Consider the following 23,094-nt stretch of genomic DNA (forward strand, 5'->3'; position numbering starts at 1 on the left):
TGACCTCTTTGGCTGAGGTTTCTACAAGACTAGGTCCTGAAGCATAGGTTCTTATCTGTGATGATAGGGTTCAGGAGAGTTACAGTTGAATTTCTGGACTTGAAAAAACAAACCTGTAAGATATAGAGAACTGAAAGGAAGTACAAGAAATGGAAGTGTAAAAAACCCAGCAGTGCACAACTTTCAAGAGTTTAGAAGAGAAGAAGGTCCTAAAAAAAGGTAACACCAGGACAGACTAGTGAGTGAGGTAGGAGTGCTAAGAGAGTACTGCCAGAGGCATGGAGGTACTGAGTGAGGTACTGAAGAACTGTGATGACGGTCAGCAGTCTCCAGTTCTTCAGAGAAGGCATTTGGTCATCATTCTTTGGTAATCTCTTTGCCGGGAGTTGCTAGAGAATGCATGATCAGGGCAGAGCCAAATTGTTATGTTTTAAGAGAACAGGAGATACAGAGTATAAACTACTCTTTGGCAGTAAAGAGAAAATGAGTAGATACCATTTTTTGGAAGGTTTTGTAAGGGAAGGAGAAATCAGTGAGAAGGTACCAAATCGAAATCCAAGAGAAGAGGGGTCAGTTGATGAAGCAGTTTTTCGGAGAAGTTTAAGAGGCTAAGACAATAACACAGGAAAAAGGATTCACTTTAGAAAATAGGAAACATCTGTCTTCATCTGATGCAGGAGTGAGAGAGGCCAACTGGGGGTGCTCTTAGGGCTAGAAATGATGAGGCCAGAGTCAAGGATTCAAGTCTGATGACCTCTTCCTTCTGAGTAAGATGGAAAATGCCATCTAAGCAGCCCACAGTTCAGCCATTTGAAAACACTCTTAGTATACCAGATTTTCTTTTTACTGTGTTAGAAAATGTATTGATTTGATGAAAAGTATTGATTACTCAGGTTTGGTAAAGGAAACTTCTTTCCTTCTGCAGATGGAATTTGGAGTTGTGTACAGTTGCGTGGAGGATAAGATGTATACTGGCAGGAAAGGAAAGGGTGCCTTTTGTAATGGTCAAAAGCTACAGGTTTCACAGCAAGAGGGTAGGTTTATCCTCTAATTTTTGGTGTGATTGATTTATATATTTGTATTTTACTGCTTTTGAGTGGTAACCTGTGGAGTTCTCCAGGTGTTAACTGATTCATATTTTCCCTTATTTATTTCACCTGCAGTTTGGAACATGCTAGTAGAAGCATGAAAAGTGCTACTGAGCAAAACCACTTGAGGGCAGGAGCTTGCTAGGTTCAAGGGTAGGAAGATTAGTAGGGGCTCCCTATATATTTTTTATGAGCTCGATGATTGGCATTTTAAGTCTTTTTTCTATGTGACAGCTCATTGAGGTTTTGAGTCACCTTTTTTCCATAAGCCATGTCCAGCTTTTCCCACAGTTTGCTCTTCCCATTCTTCTGAGCACAACAAGAATTTAAAGATACTTGCTAGTCTAAGTTCAGAATCCCCCTATAATTTTATAATTTTTCTCCTCAAACACTTAATTTGAGACCAGATTTTTAGTTCATTTCCTTTTTATTAAACTCTAAGACCCCAAAGATTGAATGATGCTAACATGTGAAAAATGTGCATCTTCAAATTGCAGGAATATGGTAGCTTTCATAGAAATAACTCTTTCCCTTTTTATAATTTTATTTATGCTTTACATAATACTTATGTGATTAAGAGAAGTATAATAATTGTAAACATGTTTGGAACAAGCTGGTGAGCACATACCCCCACTGGGGTACACATGAAACCTGGTAGGCAAGAGCATTGAGTGTGTCATGAGCTTCAATCATGGTGCTTCAAAGAGGGAATGGAAAGCACTTGATAATTTTGTCAAGTTAGGAAATGGACCTAACAGCTACCACTTAGTTTTAACTTTGTTTGTTTCAAATCTATATATAAATTACTTAATTTCTAAATTCCACCTTTTTATGAAGGTATGCATGCAGGCAAATTAGTTATATACTACACTTTTTGGGGTATAATGTAAGAAGCTAGACTCTTTTTGATGATTATAAAAATGACCACTTGGGGAAGATAAATTTATCAGAATTTTAATATTTCAAGGCTTAGAAACAAATTTGATACAACTAGGAAGAAGGATAAAACTCTCTTATATTATCCTGAATTGCAAGTGTCTCATTTTTTTAACCAGAATTCTTAGTAGTATACTCTAATGATTACATTTAAAACATTTTCTTTTAGATATTACCAAATCACTCTTGGTGACAGAGTTGGGCTGTTCCAGAACACCAGACACAGTACAAATTATTCTTTCTAATATGGAAAAGCTTCTTTGCATTCCCATTCATGGGTAAGCTCTTTTCATTTCCCACCTGAAGTTATGCTACAGATAATTTAACACTTTAAGTAATGAGTTTTCCTTTAGAAATGAATTTTTTACCAACAGACCTGGAATCAGTACCATAATTGTAATTTTGTAATGTGATTAAAAAAACTTTTTATTTGAAAATAATTTCAAACTTAACAGAATTTGCAGTTATAAAACAATACAGAAAACTAGTAGATTCACTTATTATTGACATTTTACCCCATTTGCTTTATCATTTTATCATTCCGTGTGTGTGTGTATGTTTATACATACACACCTTTTTTCCCTTGAACTGTTTTAGACTAATTACTTTTACATCATTTTTCTTTACCCCTAAATATTTCAGTTTGTTATTTCCTTGGGATAGGGATATTTTCTTCCATAAACACAGTATAATTAATGACTTCATAGATTTACTTTTTATCTAATCTATCATCCATATTCAGTTTTGTCAGTTGATCTAATAATGCCCTTCAGCATTTTCCTTCCTCCAGTGCAAGATTCCATTTAGGGTCAGATATCACATTTAGTTGTCATGTCTCTTTAGCAACCTTTGATTCAGAATATTTCCACAGTGTAAGAAATTACCCACTTCCCCTAAGTTTTCAAATTATTTTCATAGAGGTATGCAAGGCACACTCTTATAATTTATTTCTGGTTTTTCTGCATCAGTATTTATTTCCGTCTTATCATTTCTTATTTTGTATGTTTGTTTAAAAAAAATCTCAATTAAATTAAGTAGTGGTTTGTCTTATTTTTTCAGAGAATTGGAATTTTTATTAATCTGATCTACCCTCTGCCTTATTGTCATTGTTAGAATTTTTTCCTTTCTGCTTTATTATTTTCATCCTTGTGCTTTCTTTTGGCTGATTTTGTTTTTCGAATAAAGAATTTATTTTTATTCTTTGATTTTTATTGATATAAGTATTTAGTAATGAATTTTTATCTTATTACTGCTTTAAATGTTTTCCATAAATTCTGATATGTAGTGTTTTCATTATAACTTTTTCACAAAACCTGTAATTTCTCTTTGTGTTTTCCTTTTCACCTAAGAGTTGTGTTCGTAAATTTCTAGGAAATGTTTTTTTTATTTCATTTTTTAATTTGTAGTTTTGTTACATCATAATCAGTCTACTGTTTTCTTGGTGCCGTAGTATGTGATCAGTTTTTGTGAAACTTCCATACACACTGAAAAAAGGTATATTTTCTATTATCAGGCTAGAATGTTTGATATAGTAAAGCCAAAAGATCTATGTTATTATGTTGTTTATTTTTTTGTCTGATTGACCTGTCTCATGCTGAGTGATGTTAAAATCTTCTATTATTAGTATGTTTCTCTCTATTCTTCTTGTAATTCCTAGATCTTTATATATTTTTATCTAAAATTATTTTATATTTTATTTCATATAGATGGAAACTATTATTTGATGTCTATTCATAACTTACATCTTGTTGTGTAATTTTAACATTATAAAGTAACCTTTGTCTTGTTTCATGCTTTTGAACTCACAGTCTACTTTGACATCAGAATTTCAAACGCTGCTTCCTTATTATTTCCATTTGCTTGGTAAATCTTTGTCTATTCTTATTTTTAGCCCTTTTAAATCACTGGTTTTTAAGTATGTCTCTTAAGTATAGCATAGAGTGGAGTTTTGCTTTGTAATGAATTTGAAAATATTTTTCTTTGAATAAAAAAAGTTGGGCCTATTCATGTATTGATATGCCTGTTTTGTTTAGTCTCCTTTTCTGTCATATTGTCTTATGCTATAATTACTGTGTGTATTGTATTACAGTTACTGTGTTTACTTAGTGTGTTCTCCGCTTTTTTTCCCCCTTTTTGTATTAATGAGGGGTTAAGTTTTATTCTAGCAAGTTTCTTTTGTATTACAACTTTTTATAATGCCCTTAATGTCCTCTTTTCTTACTTCACCACTTAACCATCTGTAAAGATTCCAGAATATTTTGGCTTTTACCTATTGCCTATATAACAAACAGTGAGTTTTCTTTTCTGCTTTTTTCTCCCTTTTCTGTCCTGCTTTTTAAGTTGCATTCTTTCTATTTTGTCAGAACATATTATTACATATTCTTCAACCCCCTGATCCCACCCTTTGGTCTTAGATTTTTGCTTCACTTTATAAAATGCTGAAAGTCCATTCATAAAGTTTTCCCACATTTAGATTGGATGAAGCTCATCTGCTACTAGGTCCCTTGGAAAGGGCACATATGCCCAGGATTCTGAGTTCTGGCATATTCCAAACTCTTTTTCTGTGGCCTTGAAACCTGAAGGACCAATTGATGAATATAATATACTTAGTGAAAGAAAGTGGGAACCAAATTTCTTGAAAATGCTGTTTTACTGTTGCATTGCTTTGTATGTTTTTGGAGAAATCTGATGCCATCTAATTTTCTTGGCCTTTAAATTATTTCATGTTTTAATTGGAGATTCAGAATTTTTTTCTTTTGATTATTCATGGCTAGTTGTTTTATAAGGATATATCTTAGAACTGCTCTTTCTGGGACAGTTTGCTTCTTCAACATGTAGATTCATGTCCTTTTTTTCTGTAAAGTTTCCTTGAATTATATAGTTTTGAATATTAGTTCAGTTCTACTGTTTCCATTTTCTTTTTCAGAGACACCAATAGGAACATTCAGCCTCCTTTATGTCTTCCATTTCTGCCACTTTTTCTCCCATCCTTCTTTCTTTATTGCTTTTCCTCATTGCCCTTTATTGTTTCCATTTGCATCTATTCTCCTTAGATACCTTGAAAGGGTATCTTGCCACACCCTCCTTACCCCAGAATGACTCAGGAGACACAGCCCACGCAAGAGATTTTATCTGAAAGAGAAAATGGCTGCCCCCAGACAGAGGGAGCAGCAGCTTGTGGGTGAGGGAGCGCATTTTTAAGGAGTAGGGGTAGGGTGTGTTCTGTATTGGTGATTGGATCTTAAGGGGTGGGGGTCTTAGCATGCCAGAATTTGCCTTCATACCTTATAATTTCATCTTTATTCCTGATATAATTTTTCCTCTCCCCCCAAGTTCTTTTCTGAGTTCGGTCATCTCTATTTCTTCCTGCTTTTTTTTTTGCGTTTCTGCATTTCTCATTTAACATTTTTTCCTCCAAATTCACAAGTATTTGAGGATATTTAGTTAAGATTGGATTTAAACCATTTCAGTTTTCTTCAGCTTCATTGTTGATTTTTAGGGGGAGACTATATCAGCCAAAAAACCCAGAACACGTTCATTAGCAGGTTCTGATGTTTTGCAGTAGTTTTTATGGATATGGTCTGCTTCTTTCTGTTTCTGTTCATTTTGTGATCAGGGTTCCTGCTTGCAGAGCTCCTTACTCAGTCTCTTTCTGCCTTTCTTTATGATTTCTTCTATGAATATCTGTTAAGTGGTGGGGTGGTGGTGGCAGGGAGGTTGGCATGACCTATTTTTGTGTGATTTCTGCAGGATCCTTAATTTATCACTCAGTTACCACCTCTCTTTTTTTGTTCTTGAAGTATAATTGACATATAACATACTAGTTTCAGGTGTACAATATAATGATTCAGTTTGTGTGTATTGCAAAATGATCACCACAGTTAATATAGTTAATATCCAACACTGTACATAGTTATAATTTTATTTTTCTTGTGGTGAACTTCTAGGATCTACTCACTTGGCAGCTTCCAAATATGCAGGGCAGAATTATTAACCATAGTCATCATGCTGTACATGACATCCCCATGACTTGTTTATCTCATCCTGGAAGTTTGTACCTTTTGACCCCCTTTACCCATTTCACCCACACTCTGTCCCCCACCTCTGTAGCCACCATTCTGGTTTTGTATCTATGAGCTTGATTGGGTTTTTTTTTTTGTTGTTTGTTTGTTTAAGATTCTGCCTATAAGTGGACTAATCTCTTCTATCTTACCTGATCCTCCCTGAGGCCTCCAGATTAGGTTCTGCATATTTTCCATCCCCTTCACTGTAGCCAGGGCTACAAATTACCAAATCCTGATCTGTCCTTGGCATTTTTGTATTTATTGTCTCACTGCCTCTTTCTTAGGGAGGTTTTGTCTGTGTTCCCTCTGGGTCCTCTGCTCCTTCTACTGTTTGTCACAAAGTCTTCTGCCTCGTCTCCCCACACCCTGCATCCACAGGCTTACCAAGCTCTATTAGAATTCTTTTGATTCGTTGGTTTTCCCTCTGCTTATCAGTAGTTTGAGAATTTGTACTTTCCGATTCCCAGAACTGCTGATGGGATGAGTCTTGTAGGTTTTATTTGTCCTCCTTGTTGATTTCTTTTTACTTTGGGAGGAAGGTAATAGAGGGTTTTAAAATCAGAATACCACTATTATTCTTCAAACTTCAGAGTTTTTCTGTAATGAAAGTTTTATAAGCAAAGAAATTAAAAGCAAGTATTAAACAGTTTGATACATTATCCTCAAATTTTCAAGAAAAGCTAGAAATTTGAGATGCTTGAATTTAATATAGTTAATCACTATGTTGAATAGCCTTTCTCTGTCCTTTATTATAGTTTTTTGCAGGAAAAAAAATATATAGCTGTTGAAGAACCACAGATTTTTGTGACTGTTTTTCACTACCAACTGTTCCTACCTTTTTCCTTCTGAAAAAAATCATCACTGAGTTATAAGACACTTAGAACTGATCACAGAACATCTAATTAACCAGCCTTATGTGAGAGTTGACTGAGGTTAAGAGGTAAAGTGACAGTCTGAGATCACATAGCCAGATGGGGATGTGACTAGAACCCTTGTTTTTGGATCTTTTTTTTCCCTCCAATATTCGACTTCTTTTCAAGAGTCAAGACACTCAATGTGTAGTTTGGCCATTGTACAAATTATAATTCAATGCTGTAAACCTGTGATCTATAGTATAGTAATGAGCATAGTAAAAGAAAAGAGTTACTGTCAGAAAGATGTCCTTGAGGGAAGAGCAGTATTATTTAAAAAGCTTGAAGCTACAGTGTGCTGTTTGAAAGCAAGCACTTTACCCATGATCAATAACATGGTATGGTAGCCATAAGGAGCTGCAAATGCTTTGCAACTTTAGCCTTTATTTTTCCATTAACTGAAGTTAAAAGTAAACAGTGACCTCTTATTTTAGGATTTTTTTCAAAAGTATAACCAGGAAAATGTTACCAACAAGAAATACTGAATCATTGATTCCTTTCTATGATCTTTTTCGTTAAGCTAATTCTCAAGTATTGCAGTATGAATTTAGAAGGGTTACTTATACAAAAAAAAAAAACTAAAGAAGTATAATTTGAATGAATGCCATAAATAAATAGAAACTAATAGGTTCCTAAGTAAGAAATGAAACTCATGAGCCAGAGTAAATCATTATGGGTCAGTTTCCTTTGTTTAATTTTTGGGTATTCATTTAGATGACATGCAGTGTGTCTGTTTATGTTTCCTTATAGAATATTTTCTGACATTACGAGTTAGGGAATTTCATCATGAACATCACTTGTTTATTAAGGCCCCTTTTTTTGGTAGGCACTCTGCTCGGTGCTTTACATGTCTTATTTATAATCATTACAACAGTAGTCTCAAGTAAGTTCTTATCTCCATTTTTATGAGAAGAGAGCTAAAACTTGAAGAAGAAACTTATACAAGTTGCAGTTTTTAAGCAGCTGAGCAGGAAACAAATGCAAGTCTTTGTAAAACCAAAGATAATCCTTTTAATATTTACCATACTAGTTCTATAGGGAGGATCAGTCTGACATAGGATTTGGAATACATATGTAGAACCTAGACCAAAGCCTTAATTACTTGGTAACTAACTACTGTCTTTGGTAATATTTGTCCACAAAAGAATGCGCTCTTATGAACTACAAGACTTCTCACAAGAGCCCATGATACTCAGAAGTCAGAAGCATCGTGAGTAGGTATCACTGGTATTCTTCCAGCCTAGGATTCTGTCCCTAAATAGAAATCCAAGGTATTATTTGTGAAAGATCTTGATATTTGCTTTCTGTGATACCAGACAGGAACTGTCATTAATATCCCATAAGTAAAAGGGGAACTACACCATTCTTTATAAACTAAAAGCTACTAAAGTTAATATAGCTTTTTGGATTTGGAAAGTCATTAGAAATCTGTGGAAATTTATTGTACTTGTTAGTTATTTCATAAATGATACACAGGAAGCACATAGGGAGTAAAATGTGAAATCAAAGCCATCATATAATTTTAATTCTTTAAAAAAATAGTTTTGGCATGAAGGGTGTACTCAGGTGCAATATTTTTATTTTCTTTTTATTTTATTTATTTTTTGAAATTTTGGTATCATTAGACTACAATTACATGAGAAACATTATGTTTACTAGGCTCCCCACTTCACCAAGTCCCCCCCACAAACCCCATTACATCGCTGTCGATCAGCGTAGTAAGATGTTGTAGAGTCACTATTCTCTGTGTCCCACAGCCCTCCCCATGCCTCCCCCCACATTATACATGCTAATCATAGTGTCCCCCTTTTTTTCCCCTCCCTTATCCCTCCCTTCCCACCCATCCTCCCCAGTCCCTTTCCCTTTGCTAACTGTTAGTCCATTATTGGGTTCTGTGATTCTGTTGCTGTTTTGTTCCTTCAGTTTTTTCTTTGTTCCTATACTCCACAGATTAGTGAAATCATTTGGTACTTGTTATTTCACTGAGCGTAATACTGTCTAGCTCCATCCATGTTGTTGCAAATGGTAGGATTTGTTTTCTTCTCATGGCTGAATAATATTCCATTGTGTATATGTACCACATCTTCTTTATCCATTCATCTACTGATGGACACTTTGGTTGCTTCCATTTCTGGGCTACTGTAAATAGTGCTGCAATAAACATAGAGGTGCATCTGTCTTTTTCAAACTGGGCTGCTGCATTCTTAGGGTAAATTCCTAGGAGTGGAATTCCTGGGTCAAATGGTATTTCTATTTTGAGCTTTTTGAAGAACCTCCATATTGCTTTCCACAATGGTTGAACTAATTTACATTCCCACCAGCAGTGTAGGAGGGTTCCCCTTTCTCCACAACCTCGCCAACATTTGTTGTTGCTTATCTTTTGGATGGTGGCGATCCTTACTGGTATGAGGTGATACCTCATTGTGGTTTTAATTTGCATTTCTCTGATGACTAGCGATGTGGAGCATCTTTTCATGTGTCTGTTGGCCATCTGAATTTCTTCTTTGGAGAACTGTCTGTTCAGCTCCTCTGCCCATTTTTTAATTGCATTATTTGCTTTTTGTTTGTTGAGGTGTGTCAGCTCTTTATGTATTTTGGGTGTCAACCTTTTATCGGGTCTGTCATTTATGAATATATTCTCCCATACTGTAGGGTACCTTTTTGTTCTATTGATGGTGTCCTTTGCTGTACAGAAGCTTTTCAGCTTGATATACTCCCACTTGTTCATTTTTGCTTTTGGTTCCCTTGCCTAGGGAGATATGTTTATGAAGAAGTCGTTCATGTTTATGTCCAAGAGATTTTTGCCTATGTTTTTTTCTAAGAGTTTTATGGTTTCATGACTTACATTCAGGTCTTTGATCCATTTAGAATTTACTTTTGTGTATGGGGTTAGACAGTGATCCAGTTTCATTCTCTTACATGTAGCTGTCCAGTTTGCCAGCACCACCTGTTGAAGAGACTGTCATTTCTCCATTGTATGTCCATGGCTCCTTTATTGTATATTAATTGACCATATACGTTTGGGTTAATGTCTGGAGTCTCTTTTCTGTTCCACTAGTCTGTGGGTCTGTTCTTGTGCCAGTACCAAATTGTCTTGATTACTATGGCTTTGTAGTAGAGCTTGAAGTTGGGGAGCAAGATCCCCCCCACTTTATTCTTCCTTCTCAGGATTGCTTTTGCTATTCGGGGTCTTAGGTGGTTCCATGTGAATTTTCGAACTATTTGTTCCAGTTCGTTGAAGAATGCTGTTGGTAATTTGATACAGATTGCAGTGGATCTGTATATTGCTTTGGGCAGGATGGCCATTTTGACGATATTAATTCTTCCTAGCCAGGAGCATGGGATGAGTTTCCATTTGTTAGTCTACTCTTTAATTTCTCTTAACAGTGTCTTAGAGTTTTCAGGATACAGGTTTTTCACTTCCTTGGTTAGGTTTATTTCTAGGTATTTTATTCTTTTTGATGTAATTGTGAATGGAATTGTTTTCCTGATTTCTCTTTCTGTTAGTTCATTTTGGTCAATAGGAAAGCCACAGATTTCTGTGTTACAATTTTGTATCCTGCAACTTTGCTGAATTCTTATATTAGTTCTAGTAGTTTTGGAGTGGAGTCTTTAGGGGTTTTTTATGTACAGTATCATGTCATCTGCAAGTACTTCTTTACCAATCTGGATTCCTTGTATTTCTTTGTTTTGTCTAATTGCCATGGCTAGGACCTCCAGTACTATGTTGAATAACAGTGGGGAGAGTGGGCATCCCTGTCTTGTTCCCGATCTCAGAGGAAAAGCTTTCAGCTTCTCACTGTTCAGTATGATGTTGGCTGTGGGTTTATCATATATGGCCTTTATTATGATGAGGTACTTGCCCTCTATACCCATATTGTTGAGAGTTTTTATCATGAATGGATGTTGAATTTTGTCGAATGCTTTTTCAGCGTCTATGGAGATGATCATGTGATTTTTTTCCTTCTTTTTGTTTATGTGGTGGATGATGTTGATGGATTTTCAAATGTTGTACCATCCTTGCATCCCTAGGATGAATCCCACTTGGTCATGGTGTATGATCCACTTGATGTATTTTTGAATTCAGTTTGCCAATGTTTTGTTGAGTATTTTTGCATCCACGTTCATCATGGATATTGGTCTGTAATTTTCTTTTTTGGTGGGGTCTTTGCCTGGTTTTGGTATTAGGGTGATGCTGGCTTCATAGAGCAAGTTTGGTATTCCCTCCTCTTCTATTTTTTGGAAAACTTTAAGGAGAATAGATATTATGTCTTCTCTGTATGTCTGATAAAATTCCACGTTAAATCCATCTGGCACGGGGGTTTTGCTCTTGGTTAGTTTTTTGATTACCGCTTCAATTTGGTTCCTGGTAATTGGTCTGTTCAGATTTTCTGTTTTTTCCTTGATGAGTCTTGGAAGGTTGTATTTTTCTAAGAAGTTGTCCATTTCTTCTAGGTTTTCCAGCTTGTTAGCATGTAGGTTTCCATATTATTCTCTAATAATTCTTTGTATTTCTGTGGGGTCCATTGTGATTTTTCCTTTCTCATTTCTGATTCTGTTGCTGTGTGTAGATTCTCTTTTTCTCTTAATAAGTCTGGCTGGAGGCTTATCTATTTTGTTTATTTTCTCAAAGAACCAGCTCTTGGTTTCATTGATTTTTTTTCTATTGTTTTATTCTTTCTCAATTTTATTTATTTCTTCTCTGATCTTTATTTTGTCCCTCCTTCTGCTGACTTTAGGCTTCATTTGTTCTTCTTTTGCCCGTTTTGATAATTGTGACATTAGACTATTCATTTGGGATTGTTCTTCCTTCTTTAAATATGCCTGGATTGCTGTATACTTTACTCTTAAGACTGCTTTCGCTCCCTCCCACAGAAGTTGGGGCTTTGTATTGTTGTTGTCATTTGTTTCCATGTATTGCTTGTTCTCTATTTTAATTTGGTCATTGATCCATTGATTATTTAGGAGCATGTTGTTAAGCCTCCATGTGTTTGTGAGCATTTTCGCTTTCTTTGTACAATTTATTTCTAGTTTTATACCTTTGTGGTCTGAAAAGTTGGTTGGTAGGATTTCAATCTTTTGGAATTTACTGAGGCTCTTTTTGTGCCTAGTATGTGGTCTGTTCTGGAGAATGTTCCATTTGCACTTGAGAAGAATGTGTATCCTGTTGCTTTTGGATGTAGAGTTCTATAGATGTCTATTAGGTCCATCTGTTCTAGTGTGTTGTTCAGTGCCTCTGTGTCTTTATTTATTTTCTGTCTGGTGGATCTATCCTTTGGAGTGAGTGGCGTGTTTAAGTCTCCTAAAATGAATGCGTTGCATTCTTTTTCCTCCTTTAGTTCTGTTAGTATTTGTTTCACATATGCTGGTGCTCCTGTATTGGGTGCATATATGTTTATAATGGTTATATTCTCTTGTTGGCCTGAGCCCTTTATCATTATGTAATGTCCTTCTTTATCTCTTGTTACTTTCTTTGTTTTGAAGTCTATTTTGTCTGATACTAGTACTGCAACACCTGCTTTTTTCTCCCTGTTTGCATGAAATATCTTTTTCCATCCCTTGACTTTTAGTCTGTGCATGTCTTTGGGTTTGAGGCGAGTCTCTTGTAAGCTGCATAAAGATGGGTCTTGCTTTTTTATCCATTCTATTACTCTGTGTCTTTTGATTGGTGCATTCAGTCCATTTACATTTTGGGTGATTATTGAAAGATATGTACTTTTTGCCATTGCAGGCTTAAGATTCATGGTTACCAAAGGTTCAAAGTTAGCTTCTTTAGTATCTTCCTGTCTAACTTAACTCATTTATTGAGCTTTTATAAACACTGTCTGGTGATTCTTTATTTCTGTCCCTTCTTATTCCTCCTCCTCAATTCTTCATATGTTAGGTGTTTTGTTCTGTGCTCTTTTGTGTTTCCTTTGACTGCTTTTGTGGGTAGTTGATTTTATTTTTTGCCTTTAGTTAGTGTTTGATGGGTCTGCTTTCTTTGCTGTGATTTTATTTTCTCTGGTGACATCTTTCTAGCCTTAAGATTGCTCCCATCTAGAGCAGTCCCTTTAAAATACCCTGTACAGGTGGTTTGTGGGAGGCAAATTCCTTCAACTTTAATTTGTCTGGAATTGTTTAATCCCTCTTTCAAATTTAAATGATAATTGCGCTGGATACAGTATTCTTGGTTCAAGGCCCTTCTGTTTCATTGCATTAAATATATCATGCCATTCTCTTCTGGCCTGTAAGGTTTCTGTTGAGAATTCTGATACCTTGATGGGTTTTCCTTTTTTCTCTCTCTGGCTGCCTTTAATACTCTGTCCTTGTCTTTGATCTTTGCCATTTTAATTATTATATGTCTTGGTGTTGTCTTCCTTGGGTCGCTTCTGTTGGGAGTTCTGTGTGCTTCCGTGGTCTGAGTGACTATTTCCTCCCCCAGTTTGGGGAAGTTTTCAGCAATTATTTCTTCAAATACACTTTCTATCCCTTTTTCTCTCTTCTTCTTCTTCTGGTACCTCTATCATGCGGATATTGTTCCATTTGGATTGGTCACACTATTCTCTTAATATTCTTTCATTCCTGGAGATCCTTTTATCTCTCTGTGCATCAGGTTCTCTGCGTTCCTGTTCTCTGATTTCTATTCCATTAACAGCCTCTTGTACCTCGTCCATTTTCCTTTTAAGTCCTTCCAAAGATTGTTTTATTTCTGTATTCTCCCTCCCAACTTTATCCATTAGCTCTTGCATTTTTCTCTGCAGCTGCATCAGCATGGTTATGACCTTTATTACCTTGTCCATTTTGCTTTTAAGTCCTTCCAGAGATTGTTTTATTTCTGTATTCTCCCTCCCAACTTTATCCGTTAGCTCTTGCATTTTTCTCTGCAGCTCCATCAGCATTGTTATGACCTTTATTTTGAATTCTTTTTCAGGAAGATTGGTTAAATTTATCTCCCCAGGTCCCCTCTCAGGGGATGTCTGGGTTATCTTGTCTGTATCAAATTCTTCTGCCTTTTCATGGCGATAGAGGTAGTCGTAGGCAGTTGGCACGTCTGTCAGCTGGGAGAACAAAGTCCCTTCCTGCTTGCCAGTCTCCTTCCCTCCTGGTGAGAACTGTGACCCCTAAGTGGCTTGTGCTGGGCAGCTGTGCCCCAACGGGGTCTCTGAGTCTGGCCCCAGGTGGCTGCGGAGGAGGCTCTCTGCACTGCTTATGTGGGTGTGGCCAGTCTCAGGCTGCTACTCCGCTATGGTGGGTCACGCTGGAGGGAGAACAGGCGGGCAGCTGTTTATCGCCGTGAGGGGCCTCAGAGCTGTGCTGCCACCCAGGGGATTAGGGTGCTCGGAGTTCCCCTGGATTCCCAGCTGCTGGGCTGAGTGTTCCGGGATGCTTCCGTCCAGCTGTAAGGCTCCTGTCCTTTTATGACTTTCAAAAAGCACTCACTTTTCTTTGTCCCAGGGGCGCTGGCTGCAGGGACCCACTCGCAGGTTTTACTGTTCCATTTCCCTAATATCCAGCACACCATGCACTGTGTGCTTACGCTCCTGGTGTGGATGACTAGGGCTGGATATTTAGCAGTCCTGGGCTCCCACTCTCTCCCCTCTCTGACTCCTCTCCTCCCACAAGGGAGCTGAGGTTGGGGGCGCGGTTGGGTCCCGCTGGGCCGCGGCTTGTATCTTACCCCCTTTGTGAGGTGCTGACTTCTCACAGATGTAGATGTAGCCTGGCTGTTGTACTGTACCTTCTGGTCTCTCTTTTAGGAATAGTTGTATTTGTATTTTCAAAAATATATATGGTTTTGGGAGGAGATTTCCACTGCCCTACTCATGCCGCCATCTTGGCTCCTCTTCAATAATCTTATTTTGATTTTTTTAGCTATAAAAAAAATTCTACATTAAGCATTAATTTCCCATTGTTTCTTTAAAAACCAAAGGATCTCAGTGAGCGGACCTCACTGCCTTATTTTTAGAGGATTAAACAATTATAAAAGGAATTTGAGTAAGAACCATTTGAAAATACCTTGAAGACATGATGAATTCATTCTGTTAAATACTTCAGCGTGCATTTTTTTAATTTAAAGGGATACTTGCTAACATAACCACAATACTATTACAAAAATCAGGAAGTAACATTGATAGATTACCAAATATAGTGACTTCATTCAAATTTTGAAAAATTCTGACTTAATATCCAATCCAAGATCATACATTGCATTTAGTTATTTCTTATCAATTACCTTTAAGCTACAGCAGATGATTAGTCTTTTTTTTTTTAATGATCTTGACACTTGAAAAACATAGGCCAATTGCTTTGTAGTGTGTCTCTTGATTTGGGTTTGTCTGGTTTCCTCATGATTAAATTTGTGTTATGCAGTTTTTTAATTAAGGTATCATTGATATACACTCTTATGAAGGTTTCACAAGAAAAACATGTGTTATGCATTTTTGGCAGGAATGCCACCGAAGTAAAGTGTCCAAGTGCATCCTGTCAGGAGGCACATGATACCCTTTTTTGTCCCATTGTTGGTGACAGTAACTTAGATCACTGGGCAATGGTAGACTATTGTAAAGATGCCATCTTTCCCATTTGTAGTTACTGTTTATTTTAGGGGGAGATACTTTGACACTTTGTAAATAACAATTTTTTACCCACTCATTTTAGCATTTATTGATGATGCTCTCCTGCATCAGTTATCATTCTAATGGCTGTCAAGTAGTGTCCATACTTAACTTGGTATATGTCCAGGGAAAAGGTGCTATGACAAAGCAAACCTGAAATAATCTTCCCTGGCATCTCTGGGTCTAACTAGGGCCTTGGCATGCTGTTCTTGTAGTCACACATATGGGTGTGCTTACAGTTGGGAATGACCAATGGCATGTCTTACCCTTCTTAGGGACTACTTGTACTATGGACTGTAAGTCCCTAGGATTAGACAAATATGAATATGCATGCATGCCATTATAGTAAAATGATGGCATTTTCTTCTGTTTTTTTCCCCCTGAAAAATCATTGTTTTAATGTTTATCTTATTAAATAATTGCTTTTGAATTTTGTGGTTTATCTAGTGCATCATGATATAAGATTTTACATATTTTTATTTAAAAATTAGATAATACCCTTTTTTACTTTTCCCTCTAGATTGGTTCAAATTAATCAACATTTACACTGAAGTTAAGGGGGAATACTTACTTTGAAGGAATCATTTTTTTCCAGTCTTTTTTTAAAATATTTGTTAGGATCCGAGGTGTTGGAACTGCAGCCATTAATATGTGCCTTGTGGCAACTGGAGTTGCAGATGCCTATTATGAAATGGGAATTCACTGCTGGGATATGGCAGGAGCTGGCATTATTGTTACTGAAGCTGGAGGAGTCCTAATGGATGTAACAGGTAAAATTATAGGACAGTAAAGCATTTTTCTCTCAGACTTCCTCTATATATGGCTCTTTTCTTTTGATGCTTAGTGTATGTTATATATCAGCTCTTAAAGGCAAAACCATGTAATTTTCTCTAAAATCAATATAGCAAACTTTGACAGAGCAAGGATAAAAAGCAAATGGTAGTGTGGGATTAATAATGATACATGGCTAAGCCTCTTCAAATGTATCAGGAGCTCTCAAGAGGCTATAGAAAAGTCTAGAAGGTCACTGAATCTGAGGATTATACCCAGAGCTCTTTGAGTGGCAACTGCTTGTAGTTGATGATGGACTTCCTCCACCATCACTCCCTGCCTTGGGCCTAGACAGGTTAAATATTTGCTCTGAACTGATGGTGAAACTTTTAAAGTGAAGAGTGAAATTTTTTTTAAGTGAAAGGATTCATTAGTGATCTGGGCGAAAGTTAACACAGGAAAGGAAATGGAAAAGAGAGTGGTGTGAAATGCTTTGGACTCAGATTTCCTCCCCATAGACCCTCAAACGTGAAAGAGGTAATAGGTAATAAGAGTAATAAAAAGAAGAAATAGAAAGAAAAAAGATGACATTTTTCAGATTGGTATAACAGATTCTCCCCTTCCACCCAACCTAGTATTTACCAGAAAAAAAGTGCTTAGAAACTCAGTTTTGTATTGCTAAAGCTTAAACATTATGATTATATGACAGAGACTTTTTAAAAGGAAACTGAAAGCATTAAAATGTTATGATTGATGATAGTACATATTGCTATACTAGTTTTAAAGGAATTATTTTTGTATAAAATATAACTATTTTCCATATTTGATTTGATTTTAGGTGGACCATTTGATTTGATGTCACGAAGAATAATTGCTGCAGGTAGTAAAACATTAGCAGAAAGGATTGCCAAAGAAATTCAGATAGTACCATTTCAAAGAGATGATGAAGATTAAGTACAGCCCCCTCCATATTCAGTCACAGTTGCATCTCCTCATATTTGCTGATGCATGGATGGTGTTAAAAATTTAGAGCATCTGTTTCACATGTATAATAGGGTTAGTTTAAATTGTCTTTGGTGTCCAGATTAAAATATTGCAACTTGTTCCATATTTTACTAAGAGGAGATATGCAAGGATAGATGAGGTGTTTCATTGTTTTTAAAAATGTTGCACGTAAGAATGTACTTTGGGAAACATTAGACAGGCATTTGATGAAATAATGAACCTAAATGGTCAATCGCAATTTAAAGTTTTTGAGTATGTATGAGCCTCTGAAATTTTGACTTAACTTATTATGCACATAAGCATTCTTATTAGAAAGTTAACTTTTTGGAAAAAAATCTCTTTGGTTCCAAAACCCATGTTTAATTCAATTTGTAAGAATATAACAAGTACTTCCTAGACCAACGTATCTTTGCAGAGGACCTTTTTTTATACATGTAGCACTTAGCACAGTATCTGTCAGCTCCAGGCAATCCACATATAAGTACTGAAAGAAAGAATATTTTAAGGTAGCAATTCCTAGTTATAACAGATACTTAAAGTAACGAGCTCACATGTATTCTGTATTATTACTTAAGGTTTTGAATGAAAAGTTACCTAGTCTTCCTTTCGTATTTCACATGGCCATTCCTTTTAACATTTCACTCTGCCATACCATTTCAGTTACCATACCACCAGATAACATTCTCAATTGTGGACATTTCTACAGTTAATGTATTTTCCAAAAATTGTGTTTGGATTCCTTTAAAGTCCCTATGTGAAAGAAAAGAAACTGTTACCAAAAAAGCACTCTAATCAAGTACTGATATAATTAGGGACAGTATAACATTTTACTAAATTCAATATTCATGTGTTAAAGATGTCCAGATTGATCTGGTTGTGCACAGGAAACCTAGAACCTGGCAATACTGTACTATTAACACTGCACTGTTAGTTTCTTTCCAAATTCCTCATTTAACTTTGTTGCCACTGGATTCTTTTCAGCCTTTAAATATTCCCTACTAGTCTTTGGCTTATCGAATTGCTTAGTCTTAGGCATGTGAACAGACTGTTAAGTTTTAGTTTAGCTATGCTCATGAGAGCCTGTATTTGATAAAATGAAAACTGCATCTGTGAAGTTTTCAAGAAGGGTTATTTTATTGTTGTGCACATTTGATTCATTAAATATAAGTGATACTAAGATGTATTATAATTCCTATATTTGTACTGTTGATTACATGCAGTAAAAACATCTCATATTGTATTATTCTAAAACAGGTTGATTTGAGATTTAATTTATTTTGATTAAGACTATCATTAATAAAATTTTAAATAAAAATATAGTTGATGTTTACATTATTAAAGTTTGTAGTTTAAGTTACTTTTGGGGGTTTTGTGTTGAGTCATAAATATTTGACTCTTGTAGTTGTGATTAAAAATATGTTCTTGTTTTTTGCCTACAGTTTTTCCAATTTTCTAAAAGACTTAAAATAATTTTCTAGTAGGTAGTATATTTTTTCCTTTTTTTTATTCTAAATGGAAGTAGATATTTTATGACTGAAATTGTGTTAAACATTGAAAAAGGATGATTGACAAGTGAATTAACTAATTAGTTGGAAAATATTTTCGAGTAGCAGGACTTCTTAGACTCAACATGTGTAAGGTATAAGTAAATACTGAGCATCCATAAGGAGCTGAAGCACCGGCCACATATCAGTCCAATGGTTCTGCCCTTTTTTTGAAGTCACAGGAGATGTCCTGATTTTCAGAAGCCAAATCTTTTCTGCCGTTAACTTACTTATCCTCTCTGCAGTTCTTTACCCTTGCTTGTTCTCTGCATTTTTAAAATCACATTTAAAAAATTCTCAACTTCTCAGTCTCCTTTACTGACTTCTTCGGTGATGATAATGTTGAGTGGCGTGCCATCCTTGGCCCTCTCTTCTACCAGGTCACTCAGAAAACTCATGCACATCCATTCTACTGGCTCCCAAATGGTGGCTAGGGCCCACGCTTCCTGTCTTGAGTTCTTACCCTGACTCTCCAGCTCCTTGCTTGATGTCCTTTTTGGAATGTTCTACACTTTTATCTGCTCAGCGTGTCTCCAATCAAACTAATTTTTCACTCAATTCTCTGCTCCTCCTCTGTATGCTTTCCCTTCCCGCATGCTCTCAAATGAGAACCTGTTGTATTTGATGATTCCTTTCCTCTAGTACCCTACATTCAGTTTATCATAACCGAGTTTTTCATAATACGGCCCCATCTAATGTTCCGATGGAATACTCAGCCAAACACTCATTACTGGACTCCTCTGAGCCTTTACAAAATGGTCTACAGTAATAATAGATAATTCTTTTTTTACTTTTTCATGATTGTAAAGATACCTCTAAGTCACAGTCATTCCCCTCTCCTTGGGACTTGCCCCCAAAACGGGGCTGTGCCTACTGTCACAACATTTGTAGATGTGCTTCTGCTGGGGAACTGGACATCTTACTTTGTGATAGAGATTGGGAATGGCTGGGAATACCTTATGCTATGAAGTGCTTTAGGTCAGCACTGGATAAGAAGTCTTGCTTCTCGGAATGTCCAGCCCCCAGGCTGATCTGGGCATTAATATTCAATCCCAGATGACGTCCAGTTTAAGAGGAGTAGAAATATGCCATATGTGGTAAGTCCTGATTTCTAATGTGCCATATGTTATATATTCATATCCCTTAGCTTGTTTACTCCCTTGGATAACTCAAAGTATTTTCCTTCGTAATGAAAAGTACTATTAATAGTATTTGTTGAGCAAAGTGTACCACACATTATGCTAAGCACTTGACATTCATGATCATATTTAATCCCCACAATAACCCAAGGAGAGGTTATTATCCTCATTTTACTGAAACACACAGATCTTGTTTAATTAGCCCAATTTCCCTGCTCAGAATGACACAACTAAGCAGTGAGAAACTTACACAGAGAGAGCTTTGTAGAGGAGACTCGAGAGAGGCTCAAGTCCACAGTCTAAATCACCACCCAGTGTTCCTCACCGTGGTTGCACAAAAACATCACTGGGAAGTATTTCAACATGTTATTGACTGGGTCCTACCTGAGTAAATCTGATTTATTAGATCTGCAGTGCAGCCATCAGTATTTTTTAAAAGGGTCCTAAGTGATCTGTTGAGAGCCATAATTGAGACTCATTAGCTACAATGTATGGCTTCCCAAAAGTAACTGATTTCTTAGAAGTATCCAAGTCAGCCATCCACCCACTAGTCCCCCACCTCCACAAACCTCAGAGGGTTTCATGATATAATTTGATGTCTTAAAATTGAAATGGTTTGAGTCATCCCTTTGCCTCCTGGTGAGCCTGGCTTGAAAATTAACAGCCTTTTTTATTTCCACAAATCAACACTAGATGGCAAACTACACGTAGGGAATTATCTTATGTTACGTTAAAGAATTTTGATTTCTGAAACATTTTATTTTTCCTTTACATAATTAGCCAATATTTGGGTTTAACAATATAGTTTTAAAATCAGGGTAATTTTTTCATAAATTGAATTTCTCTATATTCTAGATCAACTCGAGTATATTGAAGAACTTAGATATCCTGTATGTGCTATGGAATGGATTTTAGTCATCTTCCAGCTTTAGCTTTCAAAAGGGGTTCATTAATCATAAAAATACATGAAATGAGGCACTTGTCTTTTGTTTTTACACTTGAGAACACTTTTCTACCAATAGATTTCAATATCCCTGTCAAATAATTGACCCATTAATAAAAAAGTTTACAAATGAGCTATTTACCTTTGGACCTTAATGCATCCCCAGCCCTGCAAGGCAGGGGGACACAGTGCTGTATGCCCACTTTCCCTTTTCCTTAGAAACTGTTTGCTTGGGTGATGGAGATACAGAAGTGGGGAATGCAAAGCACAATACAAGAGAAGTATATTAATATGATCATTGCTTAGGATCTCACAACCAGCAAAATACCTTCACTACCTTAGGTTTTCAAGTGTTAAACAATTCATATTCCTTATCTAAACTTACATAAAGGGAAGATATGATTGGAGAGATTTAGAGGTTCAAGTGATCTTTCTAAATGCAAATAAATGATCACCAGCTTAATGGCTCCCCAATTCTCTTGGGATACAGTCTCAATTCCTTAGTATAAATTACAAGGCCATTCAATATCTGGCCTTCCTCTCCTAATCTTATCCTCCACCCTTAGGGGTCAGATGGGATTTCTGTCAGTTTGAGCAACGTATCTTCTGCCTCATGAGTGTTCACAACAAGCTGTGACTTTTGATAACATTCTCTCCCACCTTCCATTGCTTGACCCATGCTGTACCCATCACAATCCATACTTAACCCACCTTCATGTTTAACTTGTACCTACATGTTAGGTCTTAATTTACATACAACTTCCTCCAGGAAGCTTTCCCTGACCATCTAAATACAGCTTTGTTTCCTCTCTCGAATGTTCTGCATTTCCTCATTCAGACTACTTAACCACGCTATGTTATAATCACTTCTTTTCTTGTCTGTAAAGATAAAATTGCAAACTTAAGATGAATCTTCATTTTTCTTATATTCTCACCATGTGGCTCAGTGCTTGGCAAATACCAAGTCCTCTGCAAATATTTATTGAACAAGTCAGTGAGGTCTCAGTATCTGTAAGGCCCTTCTGATGTCATTTTGAACCCAGGCTTGAGAGCAGTAACTTTATGCACACCTCCAAATAATAAATTGTTCAAAACCAGCCTAAATTGTCCCTTTCCTAGAAAAACAAAAGAACATCCCATCTAGTTCTTGATTTATCAAAAAAAATATATATATATATAAGCACCCCTGAAGTCTTGCAGATTTACTTTAGATTCAAGGTGACAAGATATGAGATGTAAAAGTACAATAAAATTTCAGTGTCTTTTGCTACAAAATAGAAATGAAGAAAACTTTACAAGATCATGCAAGGTTCATGTATACTGAGAACTTTTGATGATTTAGGTTCACTAAACACAGATGTAGGTCCTCACAAAGATCAGTTTCCATAATAAGGATGAGCTCAGTCCCCTCCCTTTCATCTCCCTCTGCCTCTATCACTGTTAAAGACTGGAGGAAAATGCAATTCCTCAAGAATAAATATAAAAGATAAGAACAACTAGTTAATATTTCTTTAAAACCTTATTATTATAGTTTGTGAGTAAATCTCAGTACTGACAGAGCCCTGAAGATTGTACACTTTGGTGACATAGTTACTAAAAAACTCTTTTTTTTTTTGGTTCCATATGAAGATAATGGGATTGAATGGATATAAAATCCTTTTTATTTCCTATCCTGGGTCAAGCAAAATTGTTCTGGAGAACATTATTATGTTTCCGCACCCCTCTTTACCAAATCTCAATTTAATTACTTTCCATAACTATGTATAAACCTATTTTTTTTTTAGATAATTATTTTTTATTGAAGGGTAGTTGACGCACAGTATTACATTATATTACTTTCAAGTGTACAACACAGTGATAAAACAATTATATACATAATTCTAGGTTCCAGCTATCACCCTACCAAGCTGTTACAATATCTTGACTATATTCCTTATGCTATACATTACATCCCGGTTACTTATTTATTTTACCATTGGAAGTCTGTCCTTTTTTTTTTTTTTTTTTTTTTTTGTGAGGGCATCTCTCATTTATTGATCAAATGGTTGTTAACGACAATAAAATTCTGTATAGGGGAGTCAATGCTCAATGCACAA

At 36.1% G+C, this 23,094-nt stretch overlaps 1 protein-coding gene across 3 annotated transcripts in view; it reads left to right on the forward strand.

The window, feature by feature from the left end:
• The window catches only part of IMPA1 (inositol monophosphatase 1), a 34,758-nt gene extending 16,067 nt beyond the window's left edge, over positions 1-18,691 (forward strand). For 2 of the 3 annotated variants that reach the window (XM_057497932.1, XM_036919430.2), the window contains exons 6-9: positions 926-1,034; positions 2,194-2,302; positions 16,215-16,366; positions 17,206-18,691. In XM_057497932.1, coding sequence (XP_057353915.1) covers positions 926-1,034; positions 2,194-2,302; positions 16,215-16,366; positions 17,206-17,321 — 486 coding nt within the window. In that variant the 3' untranslated portion in view covers positions 17,322-18,691. The remainder of the gene's footprint in view (positions 1-925; positions 1,035-2,193; positions 2,303-16,214; positions 16,367-17,205) is intronic. The other variant, XM_036919431.2, reaches the window with a different exon arrangement.
• Positions 18,692-23,094: the final 4,403 nt, after the last annotated feature.

Source organism: Manis pentadactyla, chromosome 3 (genome assembly GCF_030020395.1).
Source record: "Manis pentadactyla isolate mManPen7 chromosome 3, mManPen7.hap1, whole genome shotgun sequence".
Lineage (NCBI taxonomy): Eukaryota > Metazoa > Chordata > Mammalia > Pholidota > Manidae > Manis > Manis pentadactyla.